Here is an 18,625-nt window from a genome sequence, read left to right as displayed (position 1 = left end):
CTGACCTACACATGCACACTGTAGCACATGCATGACTATTTTGTCTCCCCTCGCACCCCCCAACATACATGAAGTTAAACTAGAGCTCTTAACTAACCCTAAACTTGTGGTTTTTAGTGAGCGAGTTGAGACCCAGGGATATCTCACCAATTTTGCCAAATACCATCCTATTACCAGTACTCTAAGAATACACATCTGGCAGTTTAAAAAAAGAGAGAGAGAGAAGTTTGGATTTGCTTTCAAGACCTTGCATGGTCTTATCACCTGACTTTGCAGGTAAACTCTCAAAGAAAGCTTTTCAGACTTAATGAGGTTCATTTGCTTTGTTTATGTTAAAAGTGAAACTATTCACACTAGCATCCAGTGATTAAGAAGCAAATTAAAGTGACTATAAAAATAAACATTTACTTGGCTTCAGTGGTGAGATTAGCAGTGTTCCTGTGGAGGGGCCAGGAAGTAGGAGCCCTCTCTCTGATTCTCCTACTGTGCTTCCCCAGAACAATAGGCAGGAGGCAAAGCAGTTTACATTTGTGATAGTGCCCTTTATCCCAAGAATTAGCTAAGTAGGTGAAGAAGGCACATCTAGTCATTCAGTTTTTTATTATTTCAGCCTCAAGCAAAATTGCTGACTTCAACTTGGGCAAGGGTTGAATGACTTGATTCACAGGCAGGTTCACCTATGGATCAAATACTTATAGCTCAGTAGCAGAATATTTCCCAAGCATGCGTGGGGCCCTGTTCAGTCCTCAGCACCATATTTATATAGATGTGGATGTAGAGATAGAGATAAATATGTACATAAATCACTGAAAGTGACAAACATCTCTGGGATGTGTGCTCATATTTTCAAGTCTTCTAGACAGATGCCAAAGATCAAGTCACAAGGTTTATTTAAAAACCATTTTATAAGAAATGTCCCTATTTCTGTCCTCAAATCCCAGGATAAACTCACTGGCCACCACAGAATGCCTATTAGGCTGCCTTAGATAATGTTACATTTACATGTTAATTCTAATAGAAGTTCAAATCTTCAGTTCTGACTGTTGCATTTTGTTTACTTCAAAAGCAACTTACTATAGTGTGATTAGAATGTGAATCCACAGTTTTGATTGGGGGAAAAGAGAGCCATTCCATTCATTTTATTCTTAATCGGAAATCAACACAGAAAAGTCAGTGTTGCTAGATTTAATGCACAATTATCAGAGAGGCTTACAGATACTTATGCTACTTTGAACATTGCTTATTACAAACTGAGTGATTTAATAAGGGGTAGAACAGATACTTATATGGTACCTAATGTTTGTGAGAGTTTCCATAATAATTGAAGAATCCCAAGTCGTAGAGCCAGTGAGACAGGTGATATAAACTAGAGGTATGGCCAGGTGAATATCTACTTCAGGTGAGGGTAAAGCTCATGGGTTGACAAGTACCAACTCATGTTCTGGATCTCCAAGAGAGACCAGAAACCCAAAATACATTGTAAAACTTCCCTAATTTAAAAAAATGATGGAAGAGCTAGGGATACGGTTCAATCAGCAAAGTGCTTGGTACATTAAACCGAGGACCTGGGCTTTGTCCTCCAGAGCTTGCATTTAAAAGCAAGGTGCAGGAATGGGCATCCATGCTCTCCAGAACTGGGGCATAAGAGTCAGAGGAGCCTTGCTGGCCAGCTAGAAAGCTTCTGGCTCAGTAAGAAATCCTGTCTGAAAAACTGAGGTGAGGAGCATTTGAGAAAGTTACCTGATCTTGGATGGCATGAACACACACACACACACAGAGAGAGAGACAGAAGAGAGAGAGAGAGAGAGAGAGAGAGAGAGAGAGAGAGAGAGAGAGAGAGAGAAAGAGATTTTAAGAATTTATGCCCAGTCAGAACCAGCAGGACTTAACCTGTAAGCCGTTTCACTATCTCACAAGAACTCAGTCTGGTTCTCGGAGCCCGGAGTGATAACCCTAACCATTTTCACTTGAGGATCCAGCTCCACACAGCAGGGCTTCTGCGGTCACAGCCGTCACCGTGGCTGTTGCCACTTAAGCAGACAGTTTCCTCCTGGTAGAGATTTGATTTAGTGGTGTCAGCATATGAGGTTCCCGTCACTTCAGAACGTGTCTTCTTTCAGGCCTGATGGAATCGGAACTGTGACTGTTGAAGAGAAAGAACGCTTTGAAGAAATCAAAGAGAGACTCCGAGTTCTGCTGGAAAATCAAATTACACATTTCAGGTAAGAATCTATGGTTTAGGGGCCTATGGTATGAGAGTGAAGCTGTACCAAAGAAAAGGGGGGCTTTGTTTCCCCAAAACTGTAAGTGTATCAGAGACACATAAGACCATTAAAGCAACACAGCTGAAGAGAATAAACCAATTGGATGCAGTTCCTTAGCTACCTTCTTCGTTTGTCTGGTATTTGTTTTAAAGCAAAGTCTCATTTTGAAGTCATAATACTTCAGACTCCACCTCTTGAATGCTAGGATTATAAGTGCGCATCAGAACAAACCGGGCTTCATGCTGTGCTGGGAACTGAACCCAGAACCTCAGAAATTCCAAGAAAGGCTTTCTAACAACTGAAGTACAGTTCCTGCCCCGGATTTTAAATCCATAAGTGCATTTCAGTTACTTAAATAACAAAACTTTCCTCGCGTGGTCTGACTGATAATTAAGTCATATATAAAAATTGAAGATTCTTCAAGGTTCCCAGATAAAACCGTTTTTAGAATCCTATAATCTGGGCCCTAGGAATGCAGCAAACTATGGCATTCATAAAAAAAAAAAAAAAAAAAAAAAAATCCTCCTTTGGCCTCTCCTTGCATAGAAGAATAGAAATGTAGGTCAGCCAGTTGGGGCTTGGGATGGAAACTTGGCTTTCAGCAGCAGGTCACACACTTGACCTTCATACAATGCAGTCCCTTTCTCCTCTAGAGCATATGACGCATTATTAATACTATAATTTTGGCTTCACATATAGATTCTGAGGCAGGAGCTCCAAGGTCACAATTGTACTTTTAACGGTTCCCATTTGCTGGTTCCAGGGTTGGAGGTACTGACTCTTGTTTCGAATCTATAAACAGCTGTGTAAAATAAGGTATTATCTGCAGTTAAACAAAAAAAGGAGAGACCACGGAACACGCCCTGGCTGCCCACTTTAGACTGAGCTGAAGCAGCCCATCTTGTTCTCTATACTTTTGAGAAGTGTTCTGAAGGGCTCTTGGTCACCAGAGCCATTGATGGCACCTGTAGCAGTAAGTGACATGTTTCTGTCTGTGCCATTGGAATTCTCCTTCTCATGAAATAAGATTTGGTGACCACACATTACAACAGAATGTATCACCAATAGAGGAAAAATTCCAGGAATAGTGGAAAAATCCTAAGCAAATTAGGCAGAGTCGGGAACCTATTCCAAATGCAGGCCTGCTTCATGCTTCAACCCCTCAGGGATCTAAAGAAGTGCGTTTGCATCCCAGCTGCTTTAACTCCTGCTTTCCCATGCTGGCCCCTCCTCTAACGCATGTGCGAGGTCATGTTTTTGTTAGCCAGTGTTTTCCCTCACAATGGAAATCCAAGCTGAAGCTCTGTGTCAGCACGCTCTTCTGCTCTGTTCTGCTGCAGACAGAGTCCCTCTACAGTCATTATTCACACATATACATACATACATTATATATACACACATATATGGTGTGAACTAGGATTAGCATAACACAGTGTGACAAAATCAAAAGCATTTTCCATTTCTCGGTTACAAGTTGCCATAGGAATCAAACTACAGCATGCTTCCTGCGAAAATGGAACGGTGTGGGCAACCTGAAAACTTGCATCTTTTTTAGGTACTGCTTTCCGTTTGGTCGACCTGAAGGTGCTTTGAAAGCTACTCTCTCACTCTTGGAAAGGGTAAGAATGACCGTGAGACACGTAAAGGGACATGTGGATAGTTGCAATCAAACAGGAAAGTTGGATGACCCAGTTAGTACATCTCAAAGGGTTTGTTTACCATTCGTGAAATACCAGAATAAAAGTGAGGAGACTGCCAATATTCTGGAAGTTTTGTTTTCAGATTCCCGACTAATTATATTGACCTTCCCTGATGCCTGCCCAAGCTTTGCTACCCCAGCTGCTCTGTGCCTTTCTTCCTACCTGTGGTTACCACACTGGTCAGCACTGAGGTCTTTGAAAAGCAGAAATGGGTAACAGATTGATTTAGAACTTAATAGTCCCTTTCCTTCTGCCTGAAGGTTTTGATGAAAGATATTGTCACTCCGGTGCCACAAGAAGAGGTCAAAACTGTCATCCGTAAATGCCTAGAGCAGGCTGCTCTAGTCAACTACTCTCGCCTGTCTGAGTATGCCAAAATTGAAGGTAAGGCTTCTGCCTACCACTAGTTCTGGATTTGAGTTTTGGTATGCCTCCCTGGGAAAATCTATCTCTTTTCTTTATGGACACCAGAAAACAGCGGTCCTTCTGACTACATTAGACCAAATATACTTGAACTGTGGAAAATGCCTTCCTTGTCTGTGGCCAAATAAATAAAAAGAAAACTCAGGAGACAGGCTTTAGAGGGGACCAACATTAAATATGGGACATTATGTAATCACCAGGGTCCTTCTGAGAGTTTGTGCTGTCCTTCAATATTTTCTCTGAGGATGTTCACCTACGAGATGCTGGGTTGCATCACGACTGTCTTTAAATAGAGAAAAAGGAAGCAGTCTACTGTTTGTTACCAGTAGCACTGGAAGTTAAGCAGAAGTTGAAGAATGCAATACTCAGGTTCTACTCAACTCTTTCTGATACTGTGGAAGTCTTTTGTCTTTTGGGAACATTTCAAATTTGGTGACAGGGTAGTGTGGAGCCACTTCAGAGGCTCTAAGTTGATGTTGGACTTTTTTCTTGTTACCAGGGCTGTGGCAGGCATATTGTTACTGCCATCTCAAATGTCAGGAAAGCAGGCATTGATGACTACATAATTAGAAGGCACTTTGAGAAAATTCAAGAAGCTATCTATGGTTCTTTGGGCCTAGTCACTCTCAAGGGCATTAATCACTTTTCATTGTTACCCCTGTTGGCTGCTATAGGGTGATTTGAAAACCACACCCAACCTGAACAGAGGTGTAAGTGTATACATGTGGAAGTTCTGTGTGCAAGACTTGATGTGTCCACACTCTGGAATCTCATGTTCTCTCACACACAAAACACATGACACCCAAGTAAAGCAAGCAAGGGCATGTTGTTCACCTTGGGCCACCAGTCTGAGAAACAACTGACCAACACACACACACACACACACACACACACACACACACACACACTATCACATGTACTGCCAATGTCCTGTTTCCTTAGAAAATTAGCTGACAATCATGTTAAATTCCCAATGTTCTGTACATTACATGTCTTCCTCCCCTCTCGATTTTGTCTGTGTGGCAGTGCACATTGTGTACCAGTGGTAATGAGTTCATTGTTATGCATCCAGGGAGAAACACTTAAGAATTGGGCACTAGAAGGGTGTTTATCAACTCTGGACTTGGTAATGAGTGACAAAGAGAGAGGAACGAGGAGATCGATGGTTAAAGGGCTTTATTAGCAAATAAACGGTCCAGCATCCCCAGTCCAGGACAGAATGCTTGGTCGGATTGGGTAAAGTCAACCATATAACTACTAATCCCAAAGCCAGAGATGGGATCAAGAAACGAAATGTTCAGTTTCCACAACTGTTGCCCAGGGATCTTGGTCCCACTATTACTAGTCCTTTGGTAAGATCTGCTCTCTTCTTTCAGATAAATAAATTAAAAAAAAAAAAACAAACGTTGTGATCTGTAAGTAAAAATGCATTCATTTCCAAAGTAGACCAGCTGGTCTGTAGTCCTTCTGTGCCTCAGTTCTTCTTGGTTGTGTTAATTACCTTTTGCGCTGTGACTTTTAGGTCTGGGGACTCTTTGAAGACACCAACCTTTTTATTCCAACTCTCTTTTCAGAGAAGTACCTCCTCACACACTACTCGCTCTCTTCTGCTTTTCTCCTTCCTTGTCCGTGATTGGCTCAGCCACTTTTTGACACAACCTCTGCAAAAGTGGCTGAGACGCCAATTTCAAAGCATGCTGGGATTGTTCATTGAGACAACCCCACATTCTCTGGCTGCATGTGTCAGGTTTTCTTCCATGAACATAGTCCACTGTAGGCTGGGATATTGCAGCTTCAAAGATATTACTACCAGACAGCTTTCTTTGTACAAGGCTCACTCAGGTCCTACCCTCAGAAAAGAAATCCTCCCCTTTTTTGTTGGTTTGTTTGTTTGTTTTTTTAACACTTGAGCCTCTGAACTCTATTAACTTATTCATCTGAGAATTTTGGAAAGAAGTTGTAGTAATATTGTTGAAAGACTATGTTTATGAAGAAATACCTCAAGAGCCTTAGATACTAAAGTCTGAAATCCTTAGTATCTTGGAGCCTTAAATCAATGAAATTCTGTTTCCCTCTACCCATGATGTTTTTTGGTCATTGTATTCTTGCCAACAACTCAAAAGAGACGTGTAAATCATGGTCACAATCTCTCTCGTGGCTCATGGCATGCTGAATGGTTAATCCAGTAGTTTCCAAATTTTAAAACTCCTTTTTCTTTTATCCTGTGTTTATCCCAAAATACTCTGTGGCTATTTTCCCTTGAGCTAATGTAACGTTTTTCCTCTAACCTCTGACCTTGAACCTCTTTACCTCTGACCTAAGCCTCTTGCATGCCCAAATCCTCTTTTGTAGGGAAAAAGAGAGAAATGTATGAGCATCCTGTCTTCTGCTTGGCCTCCCAAGTGATGGATTTAACCATTCGTGAGTACCCACCCTTCCTCACCATGCTGGCTTCACTCTCTCTGTTCCATTATTTCAAGAAATCCAGATCCAAACCAACTCACTCTCCTTGCTTCAAGTTTTTTAGCATTGCCTTGTCTGTTGGTTCTGTCTGTGAAACCCAGTGTGAGAAGTCCAGTCACTTTGTATCAGCCTAAAACAGGTTAGACAATTAAGCCATTTGTTTGTGATAAACTCAGATTTGTCTGTAAGTTTTTTCAGTTACCCTGTCTGTGACCTGAATGCATTTTTACTTTGCTTGTGTGTAACCCTAATTTGTAAAGTACTTGTCACTGGTACACAATCAACAGGTGTCAGCTAAGCTGGGGAGCGATATACTAGGTGTCAGAAAAAGGACATTTGAGGCGAAGCCATGCCTTCTTTATCCATGTTTATGATGTCAAACTATAATGGGTATGAGACCATGCAAGGTGGTCCATATTCTGAAAGCTATATCTTCTATGCTTCCTATCTATTCTCTCTCGAGCTGGGAAGTTTTCCTCCTTCTCTCTGGAGAGTTATATTTGCCCTTGTCCTCAAAGCTCTGGCTAGAACACATGACTTAATTGTCATTTGAAGAGTTCATGTATGTTTCATAGCTTGATTTCACATTAAACTTAATTTACTAATTTTCTATTTGTGCAGCCTTTTCCACATCTATGAAGGAGTCCTTTTTTTTTGCTGGCCCCCAGACTTTGGGGCGGTGGGAAGCCAAGGGCAAGCTCTTCTGTTTGATATCATGTATCACGCATAAATGGGGGGCATTTTGTTCCACTTGCTCATTAATCTTGCATATGTGTTCTTGTTTCTCTTTCTCTTCTCTCCTCATTGTGCTCTCTCTTTCAAATAGAGAATCAAAAGGATGCAGGTGAACTGATTGTATATGCCTTATCAATTACCAGGACTGTCGAGTTATATTCAGTTGTACTTTGTTTTTTCTGTTTTTGTTAAGTAGCTCCTTAAAGTATACGCTCCCAGGGAGCGGTGCGGAGTCGCAGTAATACTTAAGGAGTTAATTTGTGCTGTCTAAATGCTTCTCATGCCCACTCACTGTTGGCCTTCAGAGAGTGGTACTTCTGTAAAGGCATAAGTTTGAAGGAATGGCGTTCTGGTTTGCTGCAGAACATCCTTCACCCTCGGTTTCAGGGTCTCGCAATTTGGCCTCATGCGTGTATGGTGTTTTGTTTTGTATTTTTAAAGACACTGAACCAAGTGAATCTTCCCTTTATCTTTTTCTTTTCCTTATTTTTTTTTTTTTTCTGTTTTCTGCCCTATGGAGAAGTTTGTGTTCTTTGGTGAGTGTTTATAGTCAAGAGGAAGTAATGGTGTCCATGTTGTGTGTGTGTGTGTGTGTGTGTGTGTGTGTGTGTGTGTGTGCTGTGTGATAAGCAGAGGAACTAAGCAGGAGCTGCTGTGAGAAAGTTCTCTGTCTTTGGAAATTTTCTTCTTGTTTCATCTCAGGTCTTCTGAGCCTATTTAGATGACAGAGTTCTGAAAAGAAACATTAATGGATGCATAATATCAATCAGTGTCTTTAAGAGTTAAAAGATTCCACAAAAATCCCATGTAACAGTTGAACAAATTTCAGAACAATTTAGAGAGCATTTTTAATGTGTGCCAAATGCCAGGTTAGCAATAAATATCCCAAGATTCCAAACTATGCTCAAGACACATGTGCCCCCAAATATGGAAGGTACTCATTCATCCATTTATCCACTCAACGTCCATCCATCCATCTATTCACCCACCAGACCAGTAGTTGGCAAGAGGCTACCTTGCAGCAAGCACAGTGTGAAGAGCTATCCATAAGAGAGAAATAAACTGTTAGCTGCATGAAACGTAAATGCATATGTGTACATTTTAAATTCAATACATTACTATCTCCACTGGTTATGTGTCAGAGGAATATGACATTGTTAGAAAGCCATAGACACATTCAAAATATTGGGTTTCAATTGCACATTGTAAGAGATACATTGGAATAAGTTCATGGAAGCTAGAGATTTGGGGACATAGGCAACACAGAACAAAATAAACAAATGTTACAAACTATACAGCTGATGTAAGCATAATGTTCTTATATAAAATGTTCATGTCATGAATGTAATAAGCTAGGTATGGTTTTGCATGCATTTAACATATTAAGTCTTCAGAACCCTTGTGTAACTCCTCCCATTTTACAGAGGAACAAACAAAGGTTAGGAAAACAGAAATGATGAGCAAACACACAGACCTAGAAACCCCACAGAGACCATGTGCCTACCTACTCCAATTCAACATGGCTGTAAAACAGTGTCAGATTGTGTGACAAGACATTCAGTGCAAGAGCTATGTAGCCTGAACATTCCATAAAGACAGAGATCTAGCTAGAAATAGTGGCACACTCCTGTAATCCTAGCATCCAAGAGATGAAGGCAGCAGCCCCACTGGGACCATCGTCACTTTAAGGCAAAACACAGCTTTATGGCAATACCCTGTCTTTAAAAGTGAAGAAGTTTTGACTGTGTGTACTGGTCCAAAGTTCCTTCCCCAGGAATCTCTGTGACGTTTGTATTCACACAGATTTTTCAAAGGATAATTCCAACACATCTTACCTCTACAGATAACAGCAATTGAAGTTTTCTCCAGCAAAGCTACAGATCCTTTCGTCTCCTGAAAAGCCATATTAGCAATGTCGTAAAGAAAGTCTGAAGTACAGGAATAGAGTGAAACTGAACTTAAAATGTAATTGCAAAGCAAAGATTAATGTGAATCTTGGGATACTTGAACCTCTTCTAAGCATAGTAGGTCTCATTGCCTTCTTCCCTGGCCTCTAAATATTCTTATTTATGACATCATTTTCCTACCTTTTCAATTTTTTAAGGAAATAGAATACAGAGATCTTCTGCTGTGTTTGTTCTAAGCATTCTTGGAGGGTCTACAAGACTCTAACCATAGCTTCCTGGTTGACTTTAGGCTTCCTATCTTGTGACAGCATTAAAAATTAAGTGTTCAGCTTAGTTACAGTATCACAAGAATGTAGAGATTCAAAAGATTTCAGAAGTTCAGCAAATAATAACTGTGATTCTACCAAAGGATTCTATTATTTTAAACATTTCCATTAAGCTGCCACATGTTTTAAACCAAGCAAGCACTGGGGAATTCAATGCTGACATTGCAGGTTTGCTTCCACTCTTGAAATACCTGCATAATTTTCAGAGCATCATAGTGATTCCAATGGACATTTAAGTAGGACATATTGTCTTTAAATGTGCCAATGATTTGCAAAATTTGTACAGATAATCTTTTAGATGGGAATAGATGTAGTAATGGGTAAGTGGAAAGAAGGAAGAGGAAAAAAGACAGGAAGACAGACAGACAGACATGAACAAGAAGAAAGGAGAGGAAATTAGGGAGGAAGATGGGCATAAATAGCTAGATGGGTACATGGATGAACAGTGGGTAGATTTATAAACAGAGGGGAAATGCACCATCTTCGCCTGGACACTGTGCTAGAACTTTATGTGAATGATCCAATTGATCTTTACCTTAGACTCATAAATGTGCCTTCACTATTGCTGCATCTATAGCCCAGGAAGCTGTGTTTCATGAGGATGAGTGGCTTTCTCAAGCAGCACTTGTCTTCAGGTCTAACTAAGTACAAGTGTCTCCTTATACCATGCAAACCACAGAAATGGTGAGCATTTTGACAGTAGCTACTTAGTAAGTGGAAGGCAAAGATACCTATACCTCTTTTAATATGGGAAGAACACAAAATAACAGATCTGTCCCATCCAGGATCAGATATTTGCTAAATCCTTACATTGTAAATTCTTCCTGCCATGTTTGTAGTTGTTTTTCCTCTTCTGTTGACAAAGCCTTCTAGAACAAGTCAAGTTTCAGGAAGATACCTGGGAAAATAGTAAAAGCACTTGATGTACTTATGTAAGAGTCTAAACTCACATCCCCTAGCACCCATGTAAAAGACTACATATGGTAATATATAATCCCAGCAGTAGGGGAGGTGGAAACATCAGGATCACTGTCTTGCTGACTAGCCAGCCTAGCCTCTTCAATGAGTTGCAATCAAGTAAAAGACTCCATCTCGGGCTGGAGAGATGGCTCAGTGGTTAAGAGCACTGACTGCTCTTTCAGAGGTCCTGAGTTCAAATTCCAGCAACCACATGGTGGCTCACAGCCATCTGTAATGGATTCTGATGACCTCTTTTGGTGTGTCTGAAGACAGCTACTTATATGTAATAAAGAAATAGATCTTTTTAAAAAAGAGACAGCGCTCATCTCAAAAATGAAGGTGTAAAAGACCAAGAAATGATATTTAAGGTTGACTTCAAGCTTCTTTTCTTTCTCTCCCTCTCTTCCTCTCTCCCTCCCCCCTACACACACACATACACACACACACACACACACACACACACACACACACACACACACTTCACATAAGGACTTCTAGAGTCTGTACTGCGGATTCCATGCCTTCTGCAATATCCAGTTTAATCTCCCGCTGGTCTACGGATTGCTGAAAGAGGAAGACACGACCAAGACTACCCTCTTAGCAGACCATTCAGCAAAACCAGCGGTCCTCCAGTCTCCTCACAAGGAACCAGTGAGGAAGCAACCTATTGCTCAAGGATCCCTGCTCTTGTAGAGTGATGCGTATCTCCTGCTTCATGCCTTACACATTAGGCATCATCTCTCTTCCCATTATTTTGATTTGATGATGCCAAAATAAATCAGTTTCAAAGACCCAAGTATTCTGTGGGTAGCACTTTATTTATACTATAGAAACAGTAAGGAGAACAAGAAAAAAACACATTAATTTCCCAGATTATTATTAGGAGGAATTTTTAAGAAAGAGAAAGTATACTAACATATGTCATGAAGCAATGGACATAAAGCCATATCTTTTCTACCAGAAAAAAAAATCCACACCATTATCTATGATAACTATTCTTCACTAAAGATTCAAAATATTCTTAGTGGCTGCATGCAGATCCTGCTTAACTCTAATAAAAATTTTAGGAGATAAATGTTTTATTGCCATATTTCATTGACTCTAAAATTAGGCCATTGATCAAAGATATACCATTAGTTTACTAACAAGAATATAATAATGTCAGCCAAGTGCTTACATGGCATCAAATGTAGCGTGTATCCAGATTTCTGAAACATTCAGTGTGTTTTGTGCACTGAGATAAGAAATCAGTCTTCTGTTCAGAGAAATATTTTTAATTGTGGGCTTTAGCCTTTGATTTCTGAGCCATCTCTCAAGCCCTGTTCATAGAAATATTAAAGCAGAAAGTTGTTGGTCAACATGCTTAGAACTAAAGTACTGGGCAGGCACAGGGTCCAGACGTAAACAGGAGCTCCTCTGCTCACACAGCTCATGCTTTCCATTTCTTCACTAGAAAGGGCTCGTGATTTGTTAGCAATAAAATTGAAAGGTCACAAAGTGGCTTCTCAAAGAAGAAATTTAAAACATAAGAAATTATTAGATAAGCCTGAAGCTCATTTGGCAAACCAGGAATCAAGTCCTAGAGAAAAGCACTAAGATTTCAAATAATTGAAAGTCATTCTCGAATCTGATGTCCCTGGCACTCACTTCCCTTTCACTTGAGAAAAGGGTGCTATCCACAGTCCACTGATGGTCCCACACCTCCAACCCTGCTGATGCCACACAGGCTAGAAGCAAAATGAGCACTCATTCAAGCTACACATTAAATCCCATGTTAATAGACTATGTCTCTTTAACCACTAACCCGTCACTTTCCTTTTCTGGCAGGAGTGCTAATCATGGTTTCTCTCTCAAAAAATAACTTTTGAAAAGTACAGAAGATTCCAGAAGCAAGAGAGATAGCTCAATCAGTAAACAGCTTGACTTGTATGCATGAGGACATAAGTTCAATCCCAGAGTTTCCATTTAAAAGAAAGGGCATAGAGACACATTCTTATAATCCCAGGATTAGTTTCAGGACAACAGGAGAACCTGTCTCAGAGAAAAGGAAGGATAAATGGCACTTCTAAGGCATGTCACCAAGTCTGACTTCTGGCCTCCACATAAATGTGTACCTGCACACGAGCACACACGTATGCACACACACATGTATGTACACATACACACAATAGCCCCATATAGTTTCCAAATAAGGATTTTTAGCATTGGTTCATAGTAACCACTCACTGTTATAGAGAGAACTACATATGTGTATCTATTAACCAATTTGTTATTATTTAAAACGCATCTCAATCGCAGTGTCTTCTGCTTTCAGCGTTGGAACAGAAGACAGTGCTGCATATCTAAATAAATCCCTGGGAATCTGGTTGAAATGGGATTGTGAGTGAGGAAGTGCAGACAGAGCCTAGGAGTCTATATCTACTGGTGCCCTAGCAAAGCTACAGCTACTGACCCGGAGTCAGCCTTCACATGTTAAGAGTGTAGAGAAGAAATAATATTTTAATTAACTTTCTAAATAAGACATCACAATCTAGTCTAGAGTCAAACAAACTCACAGTTATCAATCCTATGGGATGTCCAGAAAGTTCCATGAGCTACGCCAGATGCCAGGAACTTTGTAGTAAGCAATAGTAGTAACAGTCCCCACCCTAAAGGAAGCTGCACCAAGTAAAAACCATGGGAGTGGATCAAGCAAGTACAATATGACGGTTACAGTAAAGATTCAAGTTGCTATATATATGTTCTAGCTTTACAGGAGTTTCCCGGGACAGAGTCATTGCATCACAGAGTGAGGGTAATCGTGAGAGGAGGGGGACATTGTGGAGCTGAGACCCCATAAACTGACTTGGGGTGGGGTGGGGTGTCTGGCATTGTTGCAGTGTTTCATCTATTAATTATCTCCCCTCCCCCATTCTCCAAGATGCTGTTCTAGAAAGTTGTGACTATGTATAAAGATGCTTAAAGGGGCCTTAACAAGCCCTCAATAGTACTTCTAAGTTCACAGTCTTCCTACAGCAAGTAACTATTTTTAAAAACAGCAATAAGAAATAAGGAAAAGAAACATTGGCCAGTATTGCTGGGACATTTTTGAAAGAAATAGCATTAGAGACAAAGTTATTGAGTATATTTCTTACCTCTAACCATGGATAGAATGCTTTAACATAAGTTCTGGTAGTGGAAGAGTCTGAAGAGAGACACGGCCACAAGCAGTACCACGAGGCTTTTATCCAAGCTGCCACACTAGAAGAAACAGCTTTTCTCTCTAAGGAACTGTATGAAATCTTAAAGAAGGTTCTCAGTGGCTCATCATAGGTCATACAGAATAGAGACAAATATGTCTCCGAAGGGAAAAAAATGGAGAAAATAATTCATGATCCACATATCAATCTTTGTTAACATACTAGGTGGGAGGTATAATTGTCTGGAGGGTTAATGGAGACTCAAGGGATCCACTCTATATAATGGGTACTGTCACCAAAGAAGCGGTGTTTGAACCCTACAGTCTCGCTCATGTGTCCATCATCATGAGGAGGCAGTGCCTTGCCAAACACTGTATGCCTAACTAATAAACTCCATTCCTCCTCAGGCTTTTATCCACCTCCCTTCTTCCAAATCTTAGCAACTACCTATAGGCTAGGTACTTTCAGTGGAGCATACTAGAAGCTCTGGCATCTTCCTCAACACATCAATGGCTGGCACTTGGTAATAAGTGGGTTTTCCATCAGCCATATCTATCTCTCACATGATATTTCAGAGGCTGGCAATTCACTTGCTGGAACCAGAGATGGTCAGGTTATTTCAGGGCTAATTGGAGTGTCTCTCGATCCTGGATGCTTCCCTTCCTTGGCTTAGCTCTGCCTGCAGAGGAATTCTCTCTCTCTCTCTCTCTCTCTCTCTTTTTTTTTTTTTTTTTTTTTTTTTTTTTTTGTTTTTTTGTTTTTTTGTTTTTTTGTTTTTCTGCAGTCACATTTAACTCTCTTTCTGGAAGCCAAGTGGAATTAATTGTATAAACATGAGCAATGGTAATTGGGTAAACGAAGTTGGAAACCAAGGTATGATGTTTTTGTTTTGCTCTGTGAGGAAAAAAAAAATAGGAAGCTTGTTTTTCGATGGTGGCAAACCTTACAGTAAGAATTCTGGACACAGAGTTGGCAGGAGGGAATTTATGAATTTTTCCCCAGGACTCACTGAGTTGAAACATGTGTCTGATGCTTCACAGGTTACCGATCAACCACAGACTGCTTTGTGTTGTGCTGAACACCATATCAAGTATTTTGAAACATATAATCAGTTACTAGGTATAAATGAGCACAGATTTTTCTGTGAGAATTACACACTAAGGTAATAAACATTCACCACAAGAGCCATGAAGATGTGTAATGGCAATGTCCCCAACTTTACAGAATGCTGTTAGCAATATGCCTTTTTAAAATAACGAAAGGACGAGCCTTTCTTTAAATAGTTTTATTTTAAAATGAATTCTACTGATTCTGTGGTCATATGACATTTCCCAAAGAATTCAAATTAAGAGAAACTGATAAAGCCTATTTCTAGTTGTGTGCTTAAAAACACTGAGGTAGTCCAGCAAGGTCAATCTCGAAGACCCCACGTCTTGCTTTTAGTAGATAACTTTGCCAGAACATTTATTTATTCACAACCTTGCTCCCTTTCTCCATTGATGTCATTATAATTCTGTTTTCTCTATACCTCAGTAAAATTCCATTTCCCAGTTGAAAATCCAAGTAGAGCCAGAAGCAAGCCTGGCAAAGAAAAGTGTCCCTTACCACAGAGATCACTCTCTAAATCAGAACTCTCAGAAAGGAGCAGGCCCGAGGTTAATGAGACACTCATTAGAGAGTTGGAGAAGCTGCTGGTGCTCTGTGCTTGTGTGGAAGAAGACACTATTGTTGCAGGACGTTTACAGCGCTGATATTGTAAACCACATGACAGATGGGTCAAGTACTGATTACGGTATTCTAACATTTGGAATAGCGAGTAACATATTCGATAAGCTGGCAAGTTTTTATATATGATTCAACCCACAATATAAAAGCCATGAGAATTCCAAATTGAAAATAATTAAATGAGCTGGAAACAATCAGATACCACACATTTTCCCACCAAATGACAGATTTTGACATGTTGAAATTCCACAAAGGGAGCGTGAATATTCCCTAGCTCCCTTGAACTAATGACGGCCTTTTATCTGCTTTTGCAAAGCAATTAACTTCAGCCTTCTCACGATGCAGAAGCAACAGTGACCATTTGTAGTCACTGTGACTTGAAGAAGCCCTATCCCCTGCCTTGTTTGATTTGTTGTAGTCAGTGATCCTCTCAGATACAGAGAAAATTCTTGACTCTGACTCTGTCCCATTCATATGATAAGAAACTAAATCATAGAGGGTAAATTTTTAATTAAAAAGCAAGTAGCCTATGAAGTATAAGAATCCACATCACCAACCATTCATGCACCATACTCTGTCTCTGAGCACGTGGAGGGGGGATCCGTTAATGGCCTGTGTGCATTCTTCGTGATGCAAAAGTGCATCTTCTTTCGGTCGCTGATGCAGCCGCTGACATTGATGTTTGTCCATCTTGATGGAGCATTGGTTTTGCATTTGGCTTCTGAGTGTATGCATAGGGTGTGGTGAGGTACCAGTTAGAGTCCTTGTCAAATCCCATCATACCTCCAGGACACCTAGGTAACACCGAGAGAACAGCATCTCCTCCGGTTGCTGTTTGTCACGTTTCCTTGTCAGGTGTTCTTTCCAGAGTTCCTTGTCACTCGTCACTCTTTGTGAAAGTCACTTTGTCTCTTTACTTTTTTTTTTTTTTTTCTGCATCTCTCGTACCTGAACAGCTCCCCAGCCAGATCCTGAGCCTCCTTCTTTTCTCACACAAGTGCAGACCAGCATGTCATCTCAGAGGCTCACAGGCATGCCTAGGCCAATCTCAAGTACTGTAAACGTCTATCTTCTGTCACTTGGCTTTCTAGCTTAGTTGCTGTTCTGTTCACTCTTGAAATTCTGTTTCAGTTTGGAGTACTAAGCTGAGCCTCAGGCTCTCAAGTGTGATGTCCTAGGTTTTGAGATACTCAGAAGAGAGCATTTATTTTCAAATGTCCACATATTTTTTTTTTGTCTAGCAATGTCTGACATATGCAACATTTTCAAATCTCAATGTCAGCACAAAATAACATTGTTGTTGCATAACATTTTGCATGACAGTTTTTTTCTATGTTATGAGCTTCAATTCTGTTGAATGAAATGTCTCCTAACTATACTGTATTTTTAGCTCTTTGGTCATCAGTGCTCCAGCTACTGCAAAATTGGGTTGGGAGTAGGAAGATCTCAGTACATTTTATGATGGCAGAGGCGACCAACAATCCAGACTCATTTCCAAACCAAACTTCTTTGTGCCCTTTGGGGAATGGGTTGCCGAAGGCTTTTACACAGTATTTTCTTTAAAGACAACATCCTACAGAATTCATAGCTAGTATAGTTTTCTCCCTTGAGTTAGCAAATCAGCTGGTTTGAGCAAATAGAGAAAAAGTAGCTGTGCCTCACTGAAGTGGCTTAAGCTACAGATAAGGGAGCCATAAGTAATTAGTAATAAAGAGAAGATGTGTTACATGGGTTAATGAGCAGTCAAGTATTGTAGATTAAAGGCTCATAACCCTCGTACTACAGTGGCTGCATGTTCATGTCAAATTGCACAAGGTTTTATTAAACATACTGTCTGTATATATAAAACAAACCAGGCATACACATACCTGTGTACGTATGCGCACACTCATCAATGACTGTATGCACATGTACACATTATGTGTATCTATTGCTGTTTATCGTAGTCAATCTAAAAGTCTTGCATTTAAAAAAAATCACAAATCTTCAGGCAGTCCTTACTTAAGCATCTTGGATTTCTCAGAACATAAAAAAAACATTTGTGTTTCTTAGGTAAATATGAACAAAGATACTGGTGGGAATTGTTTTATTTCTATCTCTAATGTCATGTACAGCCAGAATTCCCCTTGATTTGGTGAGTTTTCCATCCAAAAGGACAATGCTCTCTATTTTGAAAGTGAGAGATTTCAAAGATGTGGTTCAAGTGGGATTTCCTGCAGATCTGTAAGATGTGCAGGCTTGTCTGGTTATAAGAAAATATGTGTACGTATGTAATGTATGTATATGGATGTATGTGTTGAATGGGTAATAAGCATAGAATAAGGAATTTGCAGATTGATGTGTAAATGTGAATAGCAACTAAAGAAAAGTGGCCACTGTACATATTTACTATCAAGATGCAAATTCCTCACTCTACGCATAGGACCCAAACATATATACACAGTATGTTTGTAGAGATGCTGGAAAGTCTACTAATGAATTCTGATACTTATTAAAAATTACCAACAGCCCAGGTGTCCCTAAAATATAGAAGTCAATCCTGCCCCTCTTTTTCCCCAGGAATTGCTTCTCTAAACCAGGCTATCAGCTGCTACCACCCATCCCCCCCACAGGTGTTGGCTGTCCTTTACCTACTGTGAAAACTCCCCAAAACTCCCACCTTCAAGCTCCAACTAATTCCACCCACCTTTGCATTTGGCTATGGTAGAAATAAAGATGATTTTATTGACCACCTAGAGAAAGCTCATCTCTGCACCCACAATTATCTAACTGAACTGAAATTTAAAACCAATCATCTGACTTGGTCCCATTTTCAGTCTTTATCTCCCAGTGGAGAAAACATTTCCCCTTTGCAGAGTGTTTTATAGTGTGTTTTCTATTATTAAATCCTAAATACTAATCATGCGTGTCATCTAAATCACACCCATCTTTTTTAAATAGCTA

The 18,625-nt window shown here is 40.1% G+C and overlaps 1 protein-coding gene across 16 annotated transcripts in view; it reads left to right on the top strand.

Annotated features, from left to right (window-relative positions):
• Positions 1-18,625, top strand: part of CADPS (calcium dependent secretion activator) — a 431,306-nt gene that overhangs the window by 312,448 nt on the left and 100,233 nt on the right. For 4 of the 16 annotated variants that reach the window (XM_080926845.1, XM_080926835.1, XM_080926844.1 and 1 more), the window contains 5 exons: positions 2,121-2,222; positions 3,820-3,883; positions 4,225-4,348; positions 6,740-6,808; positions 7,677-7,694. In XM_080926845.1, coding sequence (XP_080782971.1) covers positions 2,121-2,222; positions 3,820-3,883; positions 4,225-4,348; positions 6,740-6,808; positions 7,677-7,694 — 377 coding nt within the window. Of the gene's footprint in view, positions 1-2,120; positions 2,223-3,819; positions 3,884-4,224; positions 4,349-6,739; positions 6,809-7,676; positions 7,695-16,638; positions 16,735-18,625 lie in introns of all 16 variants that reach the window. The other 12 variants (XM_080926838.1, XM_080926837.1, XM_080926846.1 and 9 more) reach the window with 4 other exon arrangements.

This window comes from Micromys minutus (genome assembly GCF_963924665.1).
Source record: "Micromys minutus genome assembly, chromosome: 12".
NCBI classification, from domain to species: domain Eukaryota; kingdom Metazoa; phylum Chordata; class Mammalia; order Rodentia; family Muridae; genus Micromys; species Micromys minutus.
The sequence above is the reverse complement of the archived record's forward strand: the minus strand, read 5'-3'. Positions and strand labels throughout refer to the sequence as shown.